This window comes from Oncorhynchus gorbuscha, unplaced genomic scaffold (genome assembly GCF_021184085.1).
Source record: "Oncorhynchus gorbuscha isolate QuinsamMale2020 ecotype Even-year unplaced genomic scaffold, OgorEven_v1.0 Un_scaffold_1911, whole genome shotgun sequence".
In the NCBI taxonomy this organism is placed as follows: domain Eukaryota; kingdom Metazoa; phylum Chordata; class Actinopteri; order Salmoniformes; family Salmonidae; genus Oncorhynchus; species Oncorhynchus gorbuscha.
This window is the reverse complement of record NW_025746560.1, coordinates 21,074-43,504: the sequence shown is the minus strand read 5'-3', so window position 1 is coordinate 43,504 and position 22,431 is coordinate 21,074. Positions and strand designations below refer to the sequence as shown.

The 22,431-nt window shown below is 46.4% G+C and overlaps 1 protein-coding gene across 1 annotated transcript in view; it reads left to right on the top strand.

Annotated features, from left to right (window-relative positions):
- LOC124024524 (zinc finger protein ZFAT-like) overlaps nucleotides 1-22,431 on the top strand; it is a 42,702-nt gene that overhangs the window by 18,012 nt on the left and 2,259 nt on the right. The window contains exons 13-15 of the mRNA XM_046338446.1: nucleotides 18,142-18,230; nucleotides 18,439-18,480; nucleotides 18,538-18,634. Of these exons, the coding sequence (XP_046194402.1) occupies nucleotides 18,142-18,230; nucleotides 18,439-18,480; nucleotides 18,538-18,634 (228 nt within the window). The remainder of the gene's footprint in view (nucleotides 1-18,141; nucleotides 18,231-18,438; nucleotides 18,481-18,537; nucleotides 18,635-22,431) is intronic.

Sequence of the window (22,431 nt, the reverse complement as noted above, 5' to 3'; positions counted from 1 at the left end):
TAGGTATGTCCCTCCATACTGTAGGGTTAGGTATGTCCCTCCATACTGTAGGGTTAGGTATGTCCCTCCATACTGTAGGGTTAGGTATGTACCTCCATACTGTAGGGTTAGGGTACCTCCATACTGTAGGGTTAGGTAGGGTTAGGTACCTCCATACTGTAGGGTTAGGTATGTCCTCCATACTGTAGGGGGTTAGGTATGTCCCTCCATACTGTAGGGTTAGGTATGTACCTCCATACTGTAGGGTTAGGTATGTCCCTCCATACTGTAGGGTTAGGTATGTCCCTCCATACTGTAGGGTTAGGTATGTCCCTCCATACTGTAGGGTTAGGTATGTCCCTCCATACTGTAGGGTTAGGTATGTCCCTCCATACTGTAGGGTTAGGGGTTATGTACCTCCCTCCATACTGTAGGGTTAGGTATGTACCTCCATACTGTAGGGTTAGGTATGTCCCTCCATACTGTAGGGTTAGGTATGTCCCTCCATACTGTAGGGTTAGGTATGTCCCTCCATACTGTAGGGTTAGGTATGTACCTCCATACTGTAGGGTTAGGTATGTCCCTCCATACTGTAGGGTTAGGTATGTACCTCCATACTGTAGGGTTAGGTATGTACCTCCATACTGTAGGGTTAGGTATGTACCTCCATACTGTAGGGTTAGGTATGTACCTCCATACTGTAGGGTTAGGTATGTCCCTCCATACTGTAGGGTTAGGTATGTCCCTCCATACTGTAGGGTTAGGTATGTACCTCCATACTGTAGGGTTAGGTATGTCCCTCCATACTGTAGGGTTAGGTATGTACCTCCCCTCCATACTGTAGGGTTAGGTATGTCCCTCCATACTGTAGGGTTAGGTATGTACCTCCATACTGTAGGGTTAGGTATGTCCTCCATACTGTAGGGTTAGGTATGTACCTCCATACTGTAGGGTTAGGTACCTCCATACTGTAGGGTTAGGTATGTACCTCCATACTGTAGGGTTAGGTATGTACCTCCATACTGTAGGGTTAGGTATGTCCCTCCATACTGTAGGGTTAGGTATGTACCTCCATACTGTAGGGTTAGGTATGTACCTCCATACTGTAGGGTTAGGTATGTACCTCCATACTGTAGGGTTAGGTATGTCCCTCCATACTGTAGGGTTAGGTATGTACCTCCATACTGTAGGGTTAGGTATGTCCCTCCATACTGTAGGGTTAGGTATGTCCCTCCATACTGTAGGGTTAGGTATGTACCTCCATACTGTAGGGTTAGGTATGTCCCTCCACACTGTAGGGTTAGGTATGTACCTCCTCCATACTGTAGGGTTAGGTATGTACCTCCATACTGTAGGGTTAGGTATGTACCTCCTGTCTCTGTCCCTCCATACTGTAGGGTTAGGTATGTCCCTCCATACTGTAGGGTTAGGTATGTACCTCCATACTGTAGGGTTAGGTATGTCCCTCCATACTGTAGGGTTAGGTATGTCCCTCCATACTGTAGGGTTAGGTATGTACCTCCATACTGTAGGGTTAGGTATGTCCCTCCATACTGTAGGGTTAGGTATGTCCCTCCATACTGTAGGGTTAGGTATGTCCCTCCATACTGTAGGGTTAGGTATGTCCCTTCATACTGTAGGGTTAGGTATGTCCCTCCATACTGTAGGGTTAGGTATGTACCTCCATACTGTAGGGTTAGGTATGTCCCTCCATACTGTAGGGTTAGGTATGTACCTGATGAGTATTGTCATCCTGTCTCTGTCCCTCCATACTGTAGGGTTAGGTTAGGTAGTAGGGTTAGGTATGTACCTCCATGTGTAGGGTTAGGTATGTCCCTCCATACTGTAGGGTTAGGTATGTCCCTCCATACCCTGATGAGTATTGTCATCCTGTCTCTGTCCCTCCATACTGTAGGGTTAGGTATGTCCCTCCATACTGTAGGGTTAGGTATGTCCCTCCATACTGTAGGGTTAGGTATGTACCTCCATACTGTAGGGTTAGGTATGTCCCTCCATACTGTAGGGTTAGGTATGTCCCTCATACTGTAGGGTTAGGTATGTACTCCATACTGTAGGGTTAGGTATGTACCTCCATACTGTAGGGTTAGGTATGTCCATACTGTAGGGTTAGGTATGTACCTCCATACTGTAGGGTTAGGTATGTCCCTCCATAATGTAGGGTTAGGTAATGTACCTCCATACTGTAGGGTTAGGTATGTCCCTCCATACTGTAGGGTTAGGTATGTCCCTCCATACTGTAGGGTTAGGTATGTCCCTCCATACTGTAGGGTTAGGTATGTCCCTCCATACTGTAGGGTTAGGTATGTCCCTCCATACTGTAGGGTTATACTGTAGGGTTAGGTATGTCCCTCCATACTGTAGGGTTAGGTATGTCCCTCCATACTGTAGGGTTAGGTATGTCCCTCCATACTGTAGGGTTAGGTATGTCCCTCCATACTGTAGGGTTAGGTATGCTGGGTGTATGTCCCTCCATACTGTAGGGTTAGGTATGTACCTCCATACTGTAGGGTTAGGTATGTACCTCCCATACTGTAGGGTTAGGTATGTACCTCCATACTGTAGGGTTAGGTATGTCCCTCCATACTGTAGGGTTAGGTATGTACCTCCATACTGTAGGGTTAGGTATGTCCCTCCATACTGTAGGGTTAGGTATGTACCCTCCATACTGTAGGGTTAGGTATGTACCTCCATACTGTAGGGTTAGGTATGTACCTCCATACTGTAGGGTTAGGTATGTACCTCCATACTGTAGGGTTAGGTATGTCCCTCCATACAGGTATGTACCTCCATACTGTAGGGTTAGGTATGTACCTCCATACTGTAGGGTTAGGTATGTACCTCCTCCATACTGTAGGGTTAGGTATGTACCTCCCTGTAGGGTTAGGTATCCTCCATACTGTAGGGTTAGGTATGTACCTCCATACTGTAGGGTTAGGTATGTCCCTCCATACTGTAGGGTTAGGTATGTACCTCCATACTGTAGGGTTAGGTATGTCCCTCCATACTGTAGGGTTAGGTATGTCCCTCCATACTGTAGGGTTAGGTATGTCCCTCCATACTGTAGGGTTAGGTATGTCCCTCCATACTGTAGGGTTAGGTATGTCCCTCCATACTGTGGGTTAGGTATGTCCCTCCATACTGTAGGGTTAGGTATGTCCCTCCATACTGTAGGGTTAGGTATGTCCCTCCATACTGTAGGGTTAGGTATGTACCTCCATACTGTAGGGTTAGGTATGTCCTCCATACTGTAGGGTTAGGTATGTCCCTCCATACTGTAGGGTTAGGTATGTACCTCCTCCATACTGTAGGATTAGGTATGTACCTCCATACTGTAGGGTTAGGTATGTACCTCCATGTGTAGGGTTAGGTATGTACCTCCATACTGTAGGGTTAGGTATGTCCCTCCATACTGTAGGGTTAGGTATGTCCCTCCATACTGTAGGGTTAGGTATGTACCTCCATACTGTAGGGTTAGGTATGTACCTCCATACTGTAGGGTTAGGTATGTCCCTCCATACTGTAGGGTTAGGTATGTACCTCCATACTGTAGGGTTAGGTATGTCCCTCCATACTGTAGGGTTAGGTATGTACCTCCCTCCATACTGTAGGGTTAGGTATGTACCTCCCTCCATACTGTAGGGTTAGGTATGTACCTCCATACTGTAGGGTTAGGTATGTACCTCCATACTGTAGGGTTAGGTATGTACCTCCATACTGTAGGGTTAGGTATGTCCCTCCATACTGTAGGGTTAGGTATGTACCTCCATACTGTAGGGTTAGGTATGTCCCTCCATACTGTAGGGTTAGGTATGTACCTCCATACTGTAGGGTTAGGTATGTCCCTCCATACTGTAGGGTTAGGTATGTACCTCCATACTGTAGGGTTAGGTATGTACCTCCATACTGTAGGTATGTCCCTCCATACTGTAGGGTTAGGTATGTACCTCCATACTGTAGGGTTAGGTATGTCCCTCCATACTGTAGGGTTAGGTATGTACCTCCCTCCATACTGTAGGGTTAGGTATGTACCTCCCTCCATACTGTAGGGTTAGGTATGTACCTCCATACTGTAGGGTTAGGTATGTACCTCCATACTGTAGGGTTAGGTATGTACCTCCATACTGTAGGGTTAGGTATGTCCCTCCATACTGTAGGGTTAGGTATGTACCTCCATACTGTAGGGTTAGGTATGTACCTCCATACTGTAGGGTTAGGTATACCTCCATACTGTAGGGTTAGGTATGTACCTCCATACTGTAGGGTTAGGTATGTCCCTCCATACTGTAGGGTTAGGTATGTACCTCCATACTTAGGTATGGGTTAGGTATGTACCTCCATACTGTAGGGTTAGGTATGTCCCTCCATACTGTAGGGTTAGGTATGTACCTCCATACTGTAGGGTTAGGTATGTCCCTCCATACTGTAGGGTTAGGTATGTCCCTCCATACTGTAGGGTTAGGTATGTACCTCCATACTGTAGGGTTAGGTATGTCCCTCCACACTGTATTACTGTACCTCCCTCCATACTGTAGGTTAGGTATGTACCTCCTGTCTCTGTCCCTCCATACTGTAGGGTTAGGTATGTCCCTCCATACTGTAGGGTTAGGTATGTACCCTCCATACTGTAGGGTTAGGTATGTACCTCCATACTGTAGGGTTAGGTATGTCCCTCCATACTGTAGGGTTAGGTATGTACCTCCATACTGTAGGGTTAGGTATGTCCCTCCATACTGTAGGGTTAGGTATGTCCCTCCATACTGTAGGGTTAGGTATGTACCTCCATACTGTAGGGTTAGGTATGTCCCTCCACACTGTAGGGTTAGGTATGTACCTCCCTCCATACTGTAGGGTTAGGTATGTACCTCCTGTCTCTGTCCCTCCATACTGTAGGGTTAGGTATGTCCCTCCATACTGTAGGGTTAGGTATGTACCTCCATACTGTAGGGTTAGGTATGTCCCTCCATACTGTAGGGTTAGGTATGTCCCTCCATACTGTAGGGTTAGGTATGTACCTCCATACTGTAGGGTTAGGTATGTACCTCCATACTGTAGGGTTAGGTATGTCCCTCCATACTGTAGGGTTAGGTATGTCCCTCCATACTGTAGGGTTAGGTATGTCCCTTCATACTGTAGGGTTAGGTATGTCCCTCCATACTGTAGGGTTAGGTATGTACCTCCATACTGTAGGGTTAGGTATGTCCCTCCATACTGTAGGGTTAGGTATGTACCTGATGAGTATTGTCATCCTGTCTCTGTCCCTCCATACTGTAGGGTTAGGTATGTACCTCCATACTGTAGGGTTAGGTATGTCCCTCCATACTGTAGGGTTAGGTATGTCCCTCCATACTGTAGGGTTAGGTATGTACCTGATGAGTATTGTCATCCTGTCTCTGTCCCTCCATACTGTAGGGTTAGGTATGTCCTCCATACTGTAGGGTTAGGTATGTCCCTCCATACTGTAGGGTTAGGTATGTACCTCCATACTGTAGGGTTAGGTATGTCCCCTCCATACTGTAGGGTTAGGTATGTCCCTCCATACTGTAGGGTTAGGTATGTACCTCCATACTGTAGGGTTAGGTATGTACCTCCATACTGTAGGGTTAGGTATGTACCTCCATACTGTAGGGTTAGGTATGTACCTCCATACTGTAGGGTTAGGTATGTACCTCCATACTGTAGGGTTAGGTATGTCCCTCCATACTGTAGGGTTAGGTATGTACCACCTGATGAGTATTGTCATCCTGTCTCTGTCCCTCCATACTGTAGGGTTAGGTATGTCCCTCCATACTGTAGGGTTAGGTATGTCCCTCCATACTGTAGGGTTAGGTATGTCCCTCCATACTGTAGGGTTAGGTATGTCCCTCCATACTGTAGGGTTAGGTATGTACCTCCATACTGTAGGGTTAGGTATGTACCTGATGAGTATTGTCATCCTGTCTCTGTCCCTCCATACTGTAGGGTTAGGTATGTCCCTCCATACTGTAGGGTTAGGTATGTACCTGATGAGTATTGTCATCCTGTCTCTGTCCCTCCATACTGTAGGGTTAGGTATGTCCCTCCATACTGTAGGGTTAGGTATGTCCCTCCATACTGTAGGGTTAGGTATGTCCCTCCATACTGTAGGGTTAGGTATGTACCTCCATACTGTAGGGTTAGGTATGTCCCTCCATACTGTAGGGTTAGGTATGTCCTCCATACTGTAGGGTTAGGTATGTACCTCCATACTGTAGGGTTAGGTATGTACCTCCATACTGTAGGGTTAGGTATGTACCTCCATACTGTAGGGTTAGGTATGTACCTCCATACTGTAGGGTTAGGTATGTACCTCCATACTGTAGGGTTAGGTATGTCCCTCCATACTGTAGGGTTAGGTATGTACCACCTGATGAGTATTGTCATCCTGTCTCTGTCCCTCCATACTGTAGGGTTAGGTATGTCCCTCCATACTGTAGGGTTAGGTATGTACCTGATGAGTATTGTCATCCTGTCTCTGTCCCTCCATACTGTAGGGTTAGGTATGTCCCTCCATACTGTAGGGTTAGGTATGTACCTCCATACTGTAGGGTTAGGTATGTACCACCTGATGAGTATTGTCATCCTGTCTCTGTCCCTCCATACTGTAGGGTTAGGTATGTACCTCCATACTGTAGGGTTAGGTATGTACCTGATGAGTATTGTCATCCTGTCTCTGTCCCTCCATACTGTAGGGTTAGGTATGTACCTGATGAGTATTGTCATCCTGTCTCTGTCCCTCCATACTGTAGGGTTAGGTATGTACCTGATGAGTATTGTCATCCTGTCTCTGTCCCTCCATACTGTAGGGTTAGGTATGTCCCTCCATACTGTAGGGTTAGGTATGTACCTGATGAGTATTGTCATCCTGTCTCTGTCCCTCCATACTGTAGGGTTAGGTATGTACCTGATGAGTATTGTCATCCTGTCTCTGTCCCTCCATACTGTAGGGTTAGGTATGTACCTGATGAGTATTGTCATCCTGTCTCTGTCCCTCCATACTGTAGGGTTAGGTATGTCCCTCCATACTGTAGGGTTAGGTATGTACCTCCATACTGTAGGGTTAGGTATGTCCCTCCATACTGTAGGGTTAGGTATGTCCCTCCATACTGTAGGGTTAGGTATGTACCTCCATACTGTAGGGTTAGGTATGTACCTCCATACTGTAGGGTTAGGTATGTACCTCCATACTGTAGGGTTAGGTATGTCCCTCCATACTGTAGGGTTAGGTATGTACCTCCATACTGTAGGGTTAGGTATGTCCCTCCATACTGTAGGGTTAGGTATGTCCCTCCATACTGTAGGGTTAGGTATGTACCTCCATACTGTAGGGTTAGGTATGTCCCTCCACACTGTAGGGTTAGGTATGTACCTCCCTCCCATACTGTAGGGTTAGGTATGTACCTCCATACTGTAGGGTTAGGTATGTACCTCCTGTCTCTGTCCCTCCATACTGTAGGGTTAGGTATGTCCCTCCATACTGTAGGGTTAGGTATGTACCTCCATACTGTAGGGTTAGGTATGTCCCTCCATACTGTAGGGTTAGGTATGTCCCTCCATACTGTAGGGTTAGGTATGTACCTCCATACTGTAGGGTTAGGTATGTACCTCCATACTGTAGGGTTAGGTATGTCCCTCCATACTGTAGGGTTAGGTATGTCCCTCCATACTGTAGGGTTAGGTATGTCCCTTCATACTGTAGGGTTAGGTATGTCCCTCCATACTGTAGGGTTAGGTATGTACCTCCATACTGTAGGGTTAGGTATGTCCCTCCATACTGTAGGGTTAGGTATGTACCTGATGAGTATTGTCATCCTGTCTCTGTCCCTCCATACTGTAGGGTTAGGTATGTACCTCCATACTGTAGGGTTAGGTATGTACCTGATGAGTATTGTCATCCTGTCTCTGTCCCTCCATACTGTAGGGTTAGGTATGTCCCTCCATACTGTAGGGTTAGGTATGTCCCTCCATACTGTAGGGTTAGGTATGTACCTCCATACTGTAGGGTTAGGTATGTCCCTCCATACTGTAGGGTTAGGTATGTCCCTCCATACTGTAGGGTTAGGTATGTACCTCCATACTGTAGGGTTAGGTATGTACCTCCATACTGTAGGGTTAGGTATGTACCTCCATACTGTAGGGTTAGGTATGTACCTCCATACTGTAGGGTTAGGTATGTACCTCCATACTGTAGGGTTAGGTATGTCCCTCCATACTGTAGGGTTAGGTATGTACCACCTGATGAGTATTGTCATCCTGTCTCTGTCCCTCCATACTGTAGGGTTAGGTATGTCCCTCCATACTGTAGGGTTAGGTATGTCCCTCCATACTGTAGGGTTAGGTATGTCCCTCCATACTGTAGGGTTAGGGTATGTCCCTCCATACTGTAGGGTTAGGTATGTCCCTCCATACTGTAGGGTTAGGTATGTACCTCCATACTGTAGGGTTAGGTATGTACCTGATGAGTATTGTCATCCTGTCTCTGTCCCTCCATACTGTAGGGTTAGGTATGTCCCTCCATACTGTAGGGTTAGGTATGTACCTCCATACTGTAGGGTTAGGTATGTACCACCTGATGAGTATTGTCATCCTGTCTCTGTCCCTCCATACTGTAGGGTTAGGTATGTACCTCCATACTGTAGGGTTAGGTATGTACCTGATGAGTATTGTCATCCTGTCTCTGTCCCTCCATACTGTAGGGTTAGGTATGTACCTGATGAGTATTGTCATCCTGTCTCTGTCCCTCCATACTGTAGGGTTAGGTATGTACCTGATGAGTATTGTCATCCTGTCTCTGTCCCTCCATACTGTAGGGTTAGGTATGTCCCTCCATACTGTAGGGTTAGGTATGTACCTGATGAGTATTGTCATCCTGTCTCTGTCCCTCCATACTGTAGGGTTAGGTATGTATGAGTATTGTCATCCTGTCTCTGTCCCTCCATACTGTAGGGTTAGGTATGTACCTGATGAGTATTGTCATCCTGTCTCTGTCCCTCCATACTGTAGGGTTAGGTATGTCCCTCCATACTGTAGGGTTAGGTATGTACCTCCATACTGTAGGGTTAGGTATGTACCTCCATACTGTAGGGTTAGGTATGTACCTCCATACTGTAGGGTTAGGTATGTACCTCCATACTGTAGGGTTAGGTATGTACCTACCTCCATACTGTAGGGTTAGGTATGTACCTCCATACTGTAGGGTTAGGTATGTCCCTCCATACTGTAGGGTTAGGTATGTACCTCCATACTGTAGGGTTAGGTATGTCCCTCCATACTGTAGGGTTAGGTATGTACCTCCATACTGTAGGGTTAGGTATGTACCTCCATACTGTAGGGTTAGGTATGTCCCTCCATACTGTAGGGTTAGGTATGTACCTCCATACTGTAGGGTTAGGTATGTCCCTCCATACTGTAGGGTTAGGTATGTACCTCCCTCCATACTGTAGGGTTAGGTATGTACCTCCCTCCATACTGTAGGGTTAGGTATGTACCTCCCTCCATACTGTAGGGTTAGGTATGTACCTCCCTCCATACTGTAGGGTTAGGTATGTACCTCCATACTGTAGGGTTAGGTATGTACCTCCATACTGTAGGGTTAGGTATGTCCCTCCATACTGTAGGGTTAGGTATGTACCTCCATACTGTAGGGTTAGGTATGTACCTCCATACTGTAGGGTTAGGTATGTACCTCCATACTGTAGGGTTAGGTATGTACCTCCATACTGTAGGGTTAGGTATGTCCCTCCATACTGTAGGGTTAGGTATGTACCTCAATACTGTAGGGTTAGGTATGTACCTCCATACTGTAGGGTTAGGTATGTACCTCCATACTGTAGGGTTAGGTATGTCCCTCCATACTGTAGGGTTAGGTATGTACCTCCATACTGTAGGGTTAGGTATGTCCCTCCATACTGTAGGGTTAGGTATGTCCCTCCATACTGTAGGGTTAGGTATGTACCTCCATACTGTAGGGTTAGGTATGTCCCTCCACACTGTAGGGTTAGGTATGTACCTCCCTCCATACTGTAGGGTTAGGTATGTCCCTCCATACTGTAGGGTTAGGTATGTACCTCCTGTCTCTGTCCCTCCATATTGTAGGGTTAGGTATGTCCCTCCATACTGTAGGGTTAGGTATGTACCTCCATACTGTAGGGTTAGGTATGTCCCTCCATACTGTAGGGTTAGGTATGTCCCTCCATACTGTAGGGTTAGGTATGTACCTCCATACTGTAGGGTTAGGTATGTACCTCCATACTGTAGGGTTAGGTATGTCCCTCCATACTGTAGGGTTAGGTATGTCCCTCCATACTGTAGGGTTAGGTATGTCCCTTCATACTGTAGGGTTAGGTATGTCCCTCCATACTGTAGGGTTAGGTATGTACCTCCATACTGTAGGGTTAGGTATGTCCCTCCATACTGTAGGGTTAGGTATGTACCTCCATACTGTAGGGTTAGGTATGTTCCTCCATACTGTAGGGTTAGGTATGTCCCTCCATACTGTAGGGTTAGGTATGTACCTCCATACTGTAGGGTTAGGTATGTACCTGATGAGTATTGTCATCCTGTCTCTGTCCCTCCATACTGTAGGGTTAGGTATGTCCCTCCATACTGTAGGGTTAGGTATGTACCTGATGAGTATTGTCATCCTGTCTCTGTCCCTCCATACTGTAGGGTTAGGTATGTCCCTCCATACTGTAGGGTTAGGTATGTCCCTCCATACTGTAGGGTTAGGTATGTACCTGATGAGTATTGTCATCCTGTCTCTGTCCCTCCATACTGTAGGGTTAGGTATGTCCCTCCATACTGTAGGGTTAGGTATGTACCTCCATACTGTAGGGTTAGGTATGTCCCTCCATACTGTAGGGTTAGGTATGTCCCTCCATACTGTAGGGTTAGGTATGTCCCTCAATACTGTAGGGTTAGGTATGTCCCTCCATACTGTAGGGTTAGGTATGTCCCTACATACTGTAGGGTTAGGTATGTCCCTCCATACTGTAGGGTTAGGTATGTACCTGATGAGTATTGTCATCCTGTCTCTGTCCCTCCATACTGTAGGGTTAGGTATGTCTCTCCATACTGTAGGGTTAGGTATGTACCTGATGAGTATTGTCATCCTGTCTCTGTCCCTCCATACTGTAGGGTTAGGTATGTCCCTCCATACTGTAGGGTTAGGTATGTACCTGATGAGTATTGTCATCCTGTCTCTGTCCCTCCATACTGTAGGGTTAGGTATGTCCCTCCATACTGTAGGGTTAGGTATGTCCCTCCATACTGTAGGGTTAGGTATGTACCTCCATACTGTAGGGTTAGGTATGTACCTGATGAGTATTGTCATCCTGTCTCTGTCCCTCCATACTGTAGGGTTAGGTATGTCCCTCCATACTGTAGGGTTAGGTATGTACCTGATGAGTATTGTCATCCTGTCTCTGTCCCTCCATACTGTAGGGTTAGGTATGTCCCTCCATACTGTAGGGTTAGGTATGTCCCTCCACACTGTAGGGTTAGGTATGTACCTCCCTCCATACTGTAGGGTTAGGTATGTACCTCCATACTGTAGGGTTAGGTATGTACCTCCTGTCTCTGTCCCTCCATACTGTAGGGTTAGGTATGTCCCTCCATACTGTAGGGTTAGGTATGTACCTCCATACTGTAGGGTTAGGTATGTCCCTCCATACTGTAGGGTTAGGTATGTCCCTCCATACTGTAGGGTTAGGTATGTACCTCCATACTGTAGGGTTAGGTATGTACCTCCATACTGTAGGGTTAGGTATGTCCCTCCATACTGTAGGGTTAGGTATGTCCCTCCATACTGTAGGGTTAGGTATGTCCCTTCATACTGTAGGGTTAGGTATGTCCCTCCATACTGTAGGGTTAGGTATGTACCTCCATACTGTAGGGTTAGGTATGTCCCTCCATACTGTAGGGTTAGGTATGTACCTGATGAGTATTGTCATCCTGTCTCTGTCCCTCCATACTGTAGGGTTAGGTATGTACCTCCATACTGTAGGGTTAGGTATGTCCCTCCATACTGTAGGGTTAGGTATGTCCCTCCATACTGTAGGGTTAGGTATGTACCTGATGAGTATTGTCATCCTGTCTCTGTCCCTCCATACTGTAGGGTTAGGTATGTCCCTCCATACTGTAGGGTTAGGTATGTCCCTCCATACTGTAGGGTTAGGTATGTACCTCCATACTGTAGGGTTAGGTATGTCCCTCCATACTGTAGGGTTAGGTATGTCCCTCCATACTGTAGGGTTAGGTATGTACCTCCATACTGTAGGGTTAGGTATGTACCTCCATACTGTAGGGTTAGGTATGTACCTCCATACTGTAGGGTTAGGTATGTACCTCCATACTGTAGGGTTAGGTATGTACCTCCATACTGTAGGGTTAGGTATGTCCCTCCATACTGTAGGGTTAGGTATGTACCACCTGATGAGTATTGTCATCCTGTCTCTGTCCCTCCATACTGTAGGGTTAGGTATGTCCCTCCATACTGTAGGGTTAGGTATGTCCCTCCATACTGTAGGGTTAGGTATGTCCCTCCATACTGTAGGGTTAGGTATGTCCCTCCATACTGTAGGGTTAGGTATGTACCTCCATACTGTAGGGTTAGGTATGTCCCTCCATACTGTAGGGTTAGGTATGTCCCTCCATACTGTAGGGTTAGGTATGTACCTCCATACTGTAGGGTTAGGTATGTACCTCCATACTGTAGGGTTAGGTATGTACCTCCATACTGTAGGGTTAGGTATGTACCTCCATACTGTAGGGTTAGGTATGTACCTCCATACTGTAGGGTTAGGTATGTCCCTCCATACTGTAGGGTTAGGTATGTACCACCTGATGAGTATTGTCATCCTGTCTCTGTCCCTCCATACTGTAGGGTTAGGTATGTCCCTCCATACTGTAGGGTTAGGTATGTCCCTCCATACTGTAGGGTTAGGTATGTCCCTCCATACTGTAGGGTTAGGTATGTCCCTCCATACTGTAGGGTTAGGTATGTACCTCCATACTATAGGGTTAGGTATGTACCTGATGAGTATTGTCATCCTGTCTCTGTCCCTCCATACTGTAGGGTTAGGTATGTCCCTCCATACTGTAGGGTTAGGTATGTACCTGATGAGTATTGTCATCCTGTCTCTGTCCCTCCATACTGTAGGGTTAGGTATGTCCCTCCATACTGTAGGGTTAGGTATGTACCTCCATACTGTAGGGTTAGTTATGTACCACCTGATGAGTATTGTCATCCTGTCTCTGTCCCTCCATACTGTAGGGTTAGGTATGTACCTCCATACTGTAGGGTTAGGTATGTACCTGATGAGTATTGTCATCCTGTCTCTGTCCCTCCATACTGTAGGGTTAGGTATGTACCTGATGAGTATTGTCATCCTGTCTCTGTCCCTCCATACTGTAGGGTTAGGTATGTACCTGATGAGTATTGTCATCCTGTCTCTGTCCCTCCATACTGTAGGGTTAGGTATGTCCCTCCATACTGTAGGGTTAGGTATGTACCTGATGAGTATTGTCATCCTGTCTCTGTCCCTCCATACTGTAGGGTTAGGTATGTACCTGATGAGTATTGTCATCCTGTCTCTGTCCCTCCATACTGTAGGGTTAGGTATGTACCTGATGAGTATTGTCATCCTGTCTCTGTCCCTCCATACTGTAGGGTTAGGTATGTCCCTCCATACTGTAGGGTTAGGTATGTCCCTCCATACTGTAGGGTTAGGTATGTACCTCCATACTGTAGGGTTAGGTATGTACCTCCATACTGTAGGGTTAGGTATGTACCTCCATACTGTAGGGTTAGGTATGTCCCTCCATACTGTAGGGTTAGGTATGTACCTCCATACTGTAGGGTTAGGTATGTCCCTCCATACTGTAGGGTTAGGTATGTCCCTCCATACTGTAGGGTTAGGTATGTACCTCCATACTGTAGGGTTAGGTATGTCCCTCCACACTGTAGGGTTAGGTATGTACCTCCCTCCATACTGTAGGGTTAGGTATGTACCTCCATACTGTAGGGTTAGGTATGTACCTCCTGTCTCTGTCCCTCCATACTGTAGGGTTAGGTATGTCCCTCCATACTGTAGGGTTAGGTATGTACCTCCATACTGTAGGGTTAGGTATGTCCCTCCATACTGTAGGGTTAGGTATGTCCCTCCATACTGTAGGGTTAGGTATGTACCTCCATACTGTAGGGTTAGGTATGTACCTCCATACTGTAGGGTTAGGTATGTCCCTCCATACTGTAGGGTTAGGTATGTCCCTCCATACTGTAGGGTTAGGTATGTCCCTTCATACTGTAGGGTTAGGTATGTCCCTCCATACTGTAGGGTTAGGTATGTACCTCCATACTGTAGGGTTAGGTATGTCCCTCCATACTGTAGGGTTAGGTATGTACCTGATGAGTATTGTCATCCTGTCTCTGTCCCTCCATACTGTAGGGTTAGGTATGTACCTCCATACTGTAGGGTTAGGTATGTACCTGATGAGTATTGTCATCCTGTCTCTGTCCCTCCATACTGTAGGGTTAGGTATGTCCCTCCATACTGTAGGGTTAGGTATGTCCCTCCATACTGTAGGGTTAGGTATGTACCTCCATACTGTAGGGTTAGGTATGTCCCTCCATACTGTAGGGTTAGGTATGTCCCTCCATACTGTAGGGTTAGGTATGTACCTCCATACTGTAGGGTTAGGTATGTACCTCCATACTGTAGGGTTAGGTATGTACCTCCATACTGTAGGGTTAGGTATGTACCTCCATACTGTAGGGTTAGGTATGTACCTCCATACTGTAGGGTTAGGTATGTCCCTCCATACTGTAGGGTTAGGTATGTACCACCTGATGAGTATTGTCATCCTGTCTCTGTCCCTCCATACTGTAGGGTTAGGTATGTCCCTCCATACTGTAGGGTTAGGTATGTCCCTCCATACTGTAGGGTTAGGTATGTCCCTCCATACTGTAGGGTTAGGTATGTCCCTCCATACTGTAGGGTTAGGTATGTACCTCCATACTGTAGGGTTAGGTATGTACCTGATGAGTATTGTCATCCTGTCTCTGTCCCTCCATACTGTAGGGTTAGGTATGTCCCTCCATACTGTAGGGTTAGGTATGTACCTCCATACTGTAGGGTTAGGTATGTACCACCTGATGAGTATTGTCATCCTGTCTCTGTCCCTCCATACTGTAGGGTTAGGTATGTACCTCCATACTGTAGGGTTAGGTATGTACCTGATGAGTATTGTCATCCTGTCTCTGTCCCTCCATACTGTAGGGTTAGGTATGTACCTGATGAGTATTGTCATCCTGTCTCTGTCCCTCCATACTGTAGGGTTAGGTATGTACCTGATGAGTATTGTCATCCTGTCTCTGTCCCTCCATACTGTAGGGTTAGGTATGTCCCTCCATACTGTAGGGTTAGGTATGTACCTGATGAGTATTGTCATCCTGTCTCTGTCCCTCCATACTGTAGGGTTAGGTATGTACCTGATGAGTATTGTCATCCTGTCTCTGTCCCTCCATACTGTAGGGTTAGGTATGTACCTGATGAGTATTGTCATCCTGTCTCTGTCCCTCCATACTGTAGGGTTAGGTATGTCCCTCCATACTGTAGGGTTAGGTATGTACCTCCATACTGTAGGGTTAGGTATGTACCTCCATACTGTAGGGTTAGGTATGTACCTCCATACTGTAGGGTTAGGTATGTACCTCCATACTGTAGGGTTAGGTATGTACCTACCTCCATACTGTAGGGTTAGGTATGTACCTACCTCCATACTGTAGGGTTAGGTATGTCCCTCCATACTGTAGGGTTAGGTATGTACCTCCATACTGTAGGGTTAGGTATGTCCCTCCATACTGTAGGGTTAGGTATGTACCTCCATACTGTAGGGTTAGGTATGTACCTCCATACTGTAGGGTTAGGTATGTCCCTCCATACTGTAGGGTTAGGTATGTACCTCCATACTGTAGGGTTAGGTATGTCCTCCATACTGTAGGGTTAGGTATGTACCTCCTCCATACTGTAGGGTTAGGTATGTACCTCCCTCCATACTGTAGGGTTAGGTATGTACCTCCATACTGTAGGGTTAGGTATGTACCTCCATACTGTAGGGTTAGGTATGTACCTCCATACTGTAGGGTTAGGTATGTCCCTCCATACTGTAGGGTTAGGTATGTACCTCCATACTGTAGGGTTAGGTATGTACCTCCATACTGTAGGGTTAGGTATGTACCTCCATACTGTAGGGTTAGGTATGTACCTCCATACTGTAGGGTTAGGTATGTCCCTCCATACTGTAGGGTTAGGTATGTACCTCCATACTGTAGGGTTAGGTATGTACCTCCATACTGTAGGGTTAGGTATGTCCTCCATACTGTAGGGTTAGGTATGTCCCTCCATACTGTAGGGTTAGGTATGTACCTCCATACTGTAGGGTTAGGTATGTCCCTCCATACTGTAGGGTTAGGTATGTCCCTCCATACTGTAGGGTTAGGTATGTCCCTCCATACTGTAGGGTTAGGTATGTCCCTCCATACTGTAGGGTTAGGTATGTACCTCCCTCCATACTGTAGGGTTAGGTATGTCCCTCCATACTGTAGGGTTAGGTATGTACCTCCTGTCTCTGTCCCTCCATACTGTAGGGTTAGGTATGTCCCTCCATACTGTAGGGTTAGGTATGTACCTCCATACTGTAGGGTTAGGTATGTCCCTCCATACTGTAGGGTTAGGTATGTCCCTCCATACTGTAGGGTTAGGTATGTCCTCCATACTGTAGGGTTAGGTATGTACCTCCATACTGTAGGGTTAGGTATGTCCCTCCATACTGTAGGGTTAGGTATGTCCCTCCATACTGTAGGGTTAGGTATGTCCCTCATACTGTAGGGTTAGGTATGTCCCTCCATACTGTAGGGTTAGGTATGTACCTCCATACTGTAGGGTTAGGTATGTCCCTCCATACTGTAGGGTTAGGTATGTCCCTCCATACTGTAGGGTTAGGTATGTACCTCCATACTGTAGGGTTAGGTATGTCCCTCCATACTGTAGGGTTAGGTATGTCCCTCCATACTGTAGGGTTAGGTATGTACCTGATGAGTATTGTCATCCTGTCTCTGTCCCTCCATACTGTAGGGTTAGGTATGTCCCTCCATACTGTAGGGTTAGGTATGTCCCCATGATGAGTATTGTCATCCTGTCTCTGTCCCTCCATACTGTAGGGTTAGGTATGTCCCTCCATACTGTAGGGTTAGGTATGTCCCTCCATACTGTAGGGTTAGGTATGTACCTGATGAGTATTGTCATCCTGTCTCTGTCCCTCCATACTGTAGGGTTAGGTATGTCCCTCCATACTGTAGGGTTAGGTATGTCCCTCCATACTGTAGGGTTAGGTATGTCCTCCATACTGTAGGGTTAGGTATGTCCCTCCATACTGTAGGGTTAGGTATGTCCCTCCATACTGTAGGGTTAGGTATGTCCTCCATACTGTAGGGTTAGGTATGTCCCTCCATACTGTAGGGTTAGGTATGTCCCTCCATACTGTAGGGTTAGGTATGTACCTGATGAGTATTGTCATCCTGTCTCTGTCCCTCCATACTGTAGGGTTAGGTATGTCCCTCCATACTGTAGGGTTAGGTATGTACCTGATGAGTATTGTCATCCTGTCTCTGTCCCTCCATACTGTAGGGTTAGGTATGTCCCTCCATACTGTAGGGTTAGGTATGTACCTGATGAGTATTGTCATCCTGTCTCTGTCCCTCCATACTGTAGGGTTAGGTATGTCCCCCTGATGAGTTAGGTATGTCCCTCCATACTGTAGGGTTAGGTATGTCCTCCATACTGTAGGGTTAGGTATGTACCCCTCCATACTGTAGGGTTAGGTATGTACCTGATGAGTATTGTCATCCTGTCTCTGTCCCTCCATACTGTAGGGTTAGTACAGAGTATGATTACCTCACAGAAACCTCTATGTACCTCCATACTGTAGGGTTAGGTATGTCCCTCCATACTGTAGGGTTAGGTATGTCCCTCCATACTGTAGGGTTAGGTATGTCCCTCCATACTGTAGGGTTAGGTATGTACCTGATGAGTATTGTCATCCTGTCTCTGTCCCTCCATACTGTAGGCAAGCAGTTCCAGTGTACAGAGTGTGATTACAGCGCTGCACAGAAACCTCTACTGGTACGACACATGGAGCAGCACGCCTCTTTCAAGGTAAACAGAAGAGGGCCGTCTCTCTATATAAAGCTTTTATAATACAGTCACTAGCATCAACGTATCAACACCAGCCTCTAACAGGTTCAACTTCCACTACCATTAAGTACATTTGGACAGCTTAAGGGAGCAGCACAATGTTCCCTCAGAAAAAAAGGACCCTTTCTAGTCTTCATTATTGAAGCCCATTGAAATGTGTTTTCCACAGCCCTACCGCTGCGGCCACTGTCACTACTCCTGTAACATAGCAGTCTCATACACCCTGACCCTGTAGCAGGGCCTGGGCCAGAGGCTGTGGAACAGCAAGGTGAGTCTGAAGAGACATTACAGCAAGAAGCACCCCAACCAGGAGTACTGTAACGCAGGGCCTGGGCCAGCCACCTCTGAGGCTGTGGAACAGCAAGGTGAGTCGCTCAGCAGAGACACACCGATCTCTGTGTCTCATACTGTACCAACCAGGAGTACTGTAACGCAGGGCCTGGGCCAGCCACCTCTGAGGCTGTGGAACAGCAAGGTGAGTCGCTCAGCAGAGACACACTGATCTCTGTGTCTCATACTGTACCAACCAGGAGTACTGTAACGCAGGGCCTGGGCCAGCCACCTCTGAGGCTGTGGAACAGCAAGGTGAGTCGCCAGCAGAGACACACTGATCTCTGTGTCTCATACTGTACCAACCAGGAGTACTGTAACGCAGGGCCTGGGCCAGCCACCTCTGAGGCTGTGGAACAGCAAGGTGAGTCGCTCAGCAGAGACACACTTAGCAGACGCTCTTATCCAGAAAGACTTAGTCAATGTATTCAACTAAGTTTAATAGGGAAAAACAAGTATTGTTGTCTCTACCTTCTTGCCCATTGTGCTGTTGTCTGTGCCCAATAATGTTTGTACCATGTTTTGTGTTGCTACCATGCTGTTTGGTCATGTGTTGCTGCCTTGCTATGTTGTTGTCTTAGGTCTCTCTTTATGTCGTGGTGTGTTTTGTCCTATATATATATATATATATATATATATATATATGTATATATACACACTGCTCAAAAAAATAAAGGGAACACTTAAACAACACAATGTAACTCCAAGTCAATCACACTTCTGTGAAATCAAACTGTCCACTTAGGAAGCAACACTGATTGACAATAAATTTCACATGCTGTTGTGCAAATGGAATAGACAACATGTGGAAATTATAGGCATTTAGCAAGACACCCCCAATAAAGGAGTGGTTCTGCAGGTGGTGACCACAGACCACTTCTCAGTTCCTATTCTTCCTGACTGATGTTTTTGGTCACTTCTGAATGCTGGCGGTGCTTTCACTCTAGTGGTAGTATGAGACGGAGTCTACAACCCACACAACTGGCTCAGGTAGTGCAGCTCATCCAGGATGGCACAGGTAGTGCAGCTCATCCAGGATGGCACATCAATACGAGCTGTGGCAAGAAGGTTTGCTGTGTCTGTCAGCGTAGTGTCCAGGAGGAGCACTGCCAGAGCTCTGCATAATGACCTCCAGCAGGCCACAAATGTGCATGTGTCTGCTTAAACGGTCAGAAACAGACTCCATGAGGGTGGTATGAGGGCCCGACGTCCACAGGTGGGGGTTGTGCTTCCAGCCCAACACCGTGCAGGATGTTTGGCATTTGCCAGAGAACACCAAGATTGGCACCCTGTGCTCTTCACAGATGAAAGCAGGTTCACACTGAACACGTGACAGTCTGGAGACGCCGTGGAGAACATTCTGCTGCCTGCAACATCCTCCAGCATGACCGGTTTGGCGGTGGGTCAGTCATGGTGTGGGGTGGCATTTCTTTGGGGGGCCGCACAGCCCTCCATGTGCTCGCCAGAGGTAGCTTGACTGCCATTAGGTACCGAGATGAGATCCTCTGACCCCTTGTGAGACCATATGCTGGTGCGGTTGGCCCTGGGTTCCTCCTAATGCAAGACAATGCTAGACCTCATGTGGCTGGAGTGTGTCAGCAGTTCCTGCAAGAGGAAGGCATTGATGCTATGGACTGGCCCGCCCATTCCCCAGACCTGAATCCATTTGAGCAGTCTTTACTCAGTAGAACAGAGGACCTGGAATCAGTCTTTACTCAGTAGAACAGAGGACCTGGAATCAGTCTTTACTCAGTAGAACAGAGGACCTGGAATCAGTCTTTACTCAGTAGAACAGAGGACCTGGAATCAGTCTTTACTCAGTAGAACAGAGGACCTGGAATCAGTCTTTACTCAGTAGAACAGAGGACCTGGAATCAGTCTTTACTCAGTAGAACAGAGGACCTGGAATCAGTCTTTACTCAGTAGAACAGAGGACCTGGAATCAGTCTTTACTCAGTAGAACAGAGGACCTGGAATCAGTCTTTACTCAGTAGAACAGAGGACCTGGAATCAGTCTTTACTCAGTAGAACAGAGGACCTGGAATCAGTCTTTACTCAGTAGAACAGAGGACCTGGAATCAGTCTTTACTCAGAAAACAGAGGACTCTGGAATCAGTCTTTAAAGTGTCCTGTATCTCTAGGTGGAGTGAAGTGTCCTATAACTCTAGGTGGAGTGAAGTGTCCTATATCTCTAGGTGGAGTGAAGTGTCCTATATCTCTAGGTAGAGTGAAGTGTCCTGTGTGTGACTGTCCTATATCTCTAGGTGGAGTGAAGTGTCCCGTTTGAGACTGTCCTATATCTCTAGGTGGAGTGAAGTGTCCTATATCTCTAGGTGGAGTGAAGTGTCCTATATCTCTAGGTAGAGTGAAGTGTCCTGTGTGTGACTGTCCTATATCTCTAGGTGGAGTGAAGTGTCCCGTATGTCTCTAGGTGGAGTGAAGTGTCCCGTTTGAGACTCTCTCTAGGTGGAGTGAAGTGTCCTATATCTCTAGGTAGAGTGAAGTGTCCTATATCTCTAGGTAGAGTGAAGTGTCCTGTATCTCTAGGTAGAGTGAAGTGTCCCGTGTGAGACTGTCCTGTATCTCTAGGTGGAGTGAAGTGTCCTGTGTGTGACTGTCCTACAGTGCCTTGCTAGGTTGAACTTTGCAAACTTTTGCCACATTTCAGGCTTCAAAACATAAAGATATAAAACTGTATTTTTGTGAAGAATCAACAACAAGTGGGACACAATCATGAAGTGGAACGACATTTATTGGATATTTCAAACTTTTTAAACAAATCAAAAACTGAAAAATTGGGCGTGCAAAATTATTCAGCCCATGTCATTCCACTTCATGATTGTGTCCCACTTGTTGTTGATTCTTGTTGATTCTTCACAAAAAAATACAGTTTTATATCTTTGTTTGAAGCCTGAAATGTGGCAAAAGGTCGAAGTTCAAGGGGGCCGAATACTTTCGCAAGGCAAATCAAATCACTGTATATCTCTAGGTGGAGTGAAGTGTCCTGTATCTCTAGGTAGAGTGAAGTGTCCTGTGTGTGACTGTCCTTATCTCTAGGTGGACTGTCCTGTGTGTGACTATGTCCTATATCTCTAGGTGGAGTGAAGTGTCCTGTGTGTGACTATGTCCTATATCTCTAGGTGGATAAGTGTCCTGTATCTCTAGGTATAGTGAAGTGTCCTGATGGTGACTATGTCCTATATCTCTAGGTGGTAGTGAAGTGTCCTGTGTGTGACTATGTCCTAATCTCTAGGTGGCAGTTAAAGTGTCCTGTGTGTGACTATGTCCTATATCTCTAGGTGGAGTCGAAGTGTCCTGTGTGTGACTATGTCCTATATCTCTATGGAGATGAAGTGTCCTGTGTGTGACTATGTCCTATAAGGTGGCATTGAAGTGTCCTGTGTGTGACTATGTCCTATATCTCTAGGTGGACAAGTTCCTGTTTGACTATGTCCTTATTCTATGGTGGAGTGAAGTGTCCTGTGTCAATGACTATGTCCTATATCTCTAGGTGGAAATGTCCTGTGTGTGACTATGTCCTAATCTCTGAGGTTGAGATGAAGTGTCCTGTGTTGACTATGTCCTATATCTCTAGGTGGAGTGATGTCCTGTGTGTGACTATGTCCTATGTCTCTAGGTGGAGTGAAGTGTCCTGTGGTGTGACTATGTCCTATATCTTTAGGTGGAGTGATGTGTGTGTGACTGTCCTATATCTCTAGGTGGAGTTGTCCTGTGTGTGACTATGTCCTATATCTCTGGTGGAGTTCCTGTGTGTGACAATATCTCTAGGTGGTGATAAGTGTCCTGTGTGTGACTATGTCCTATATCTCTA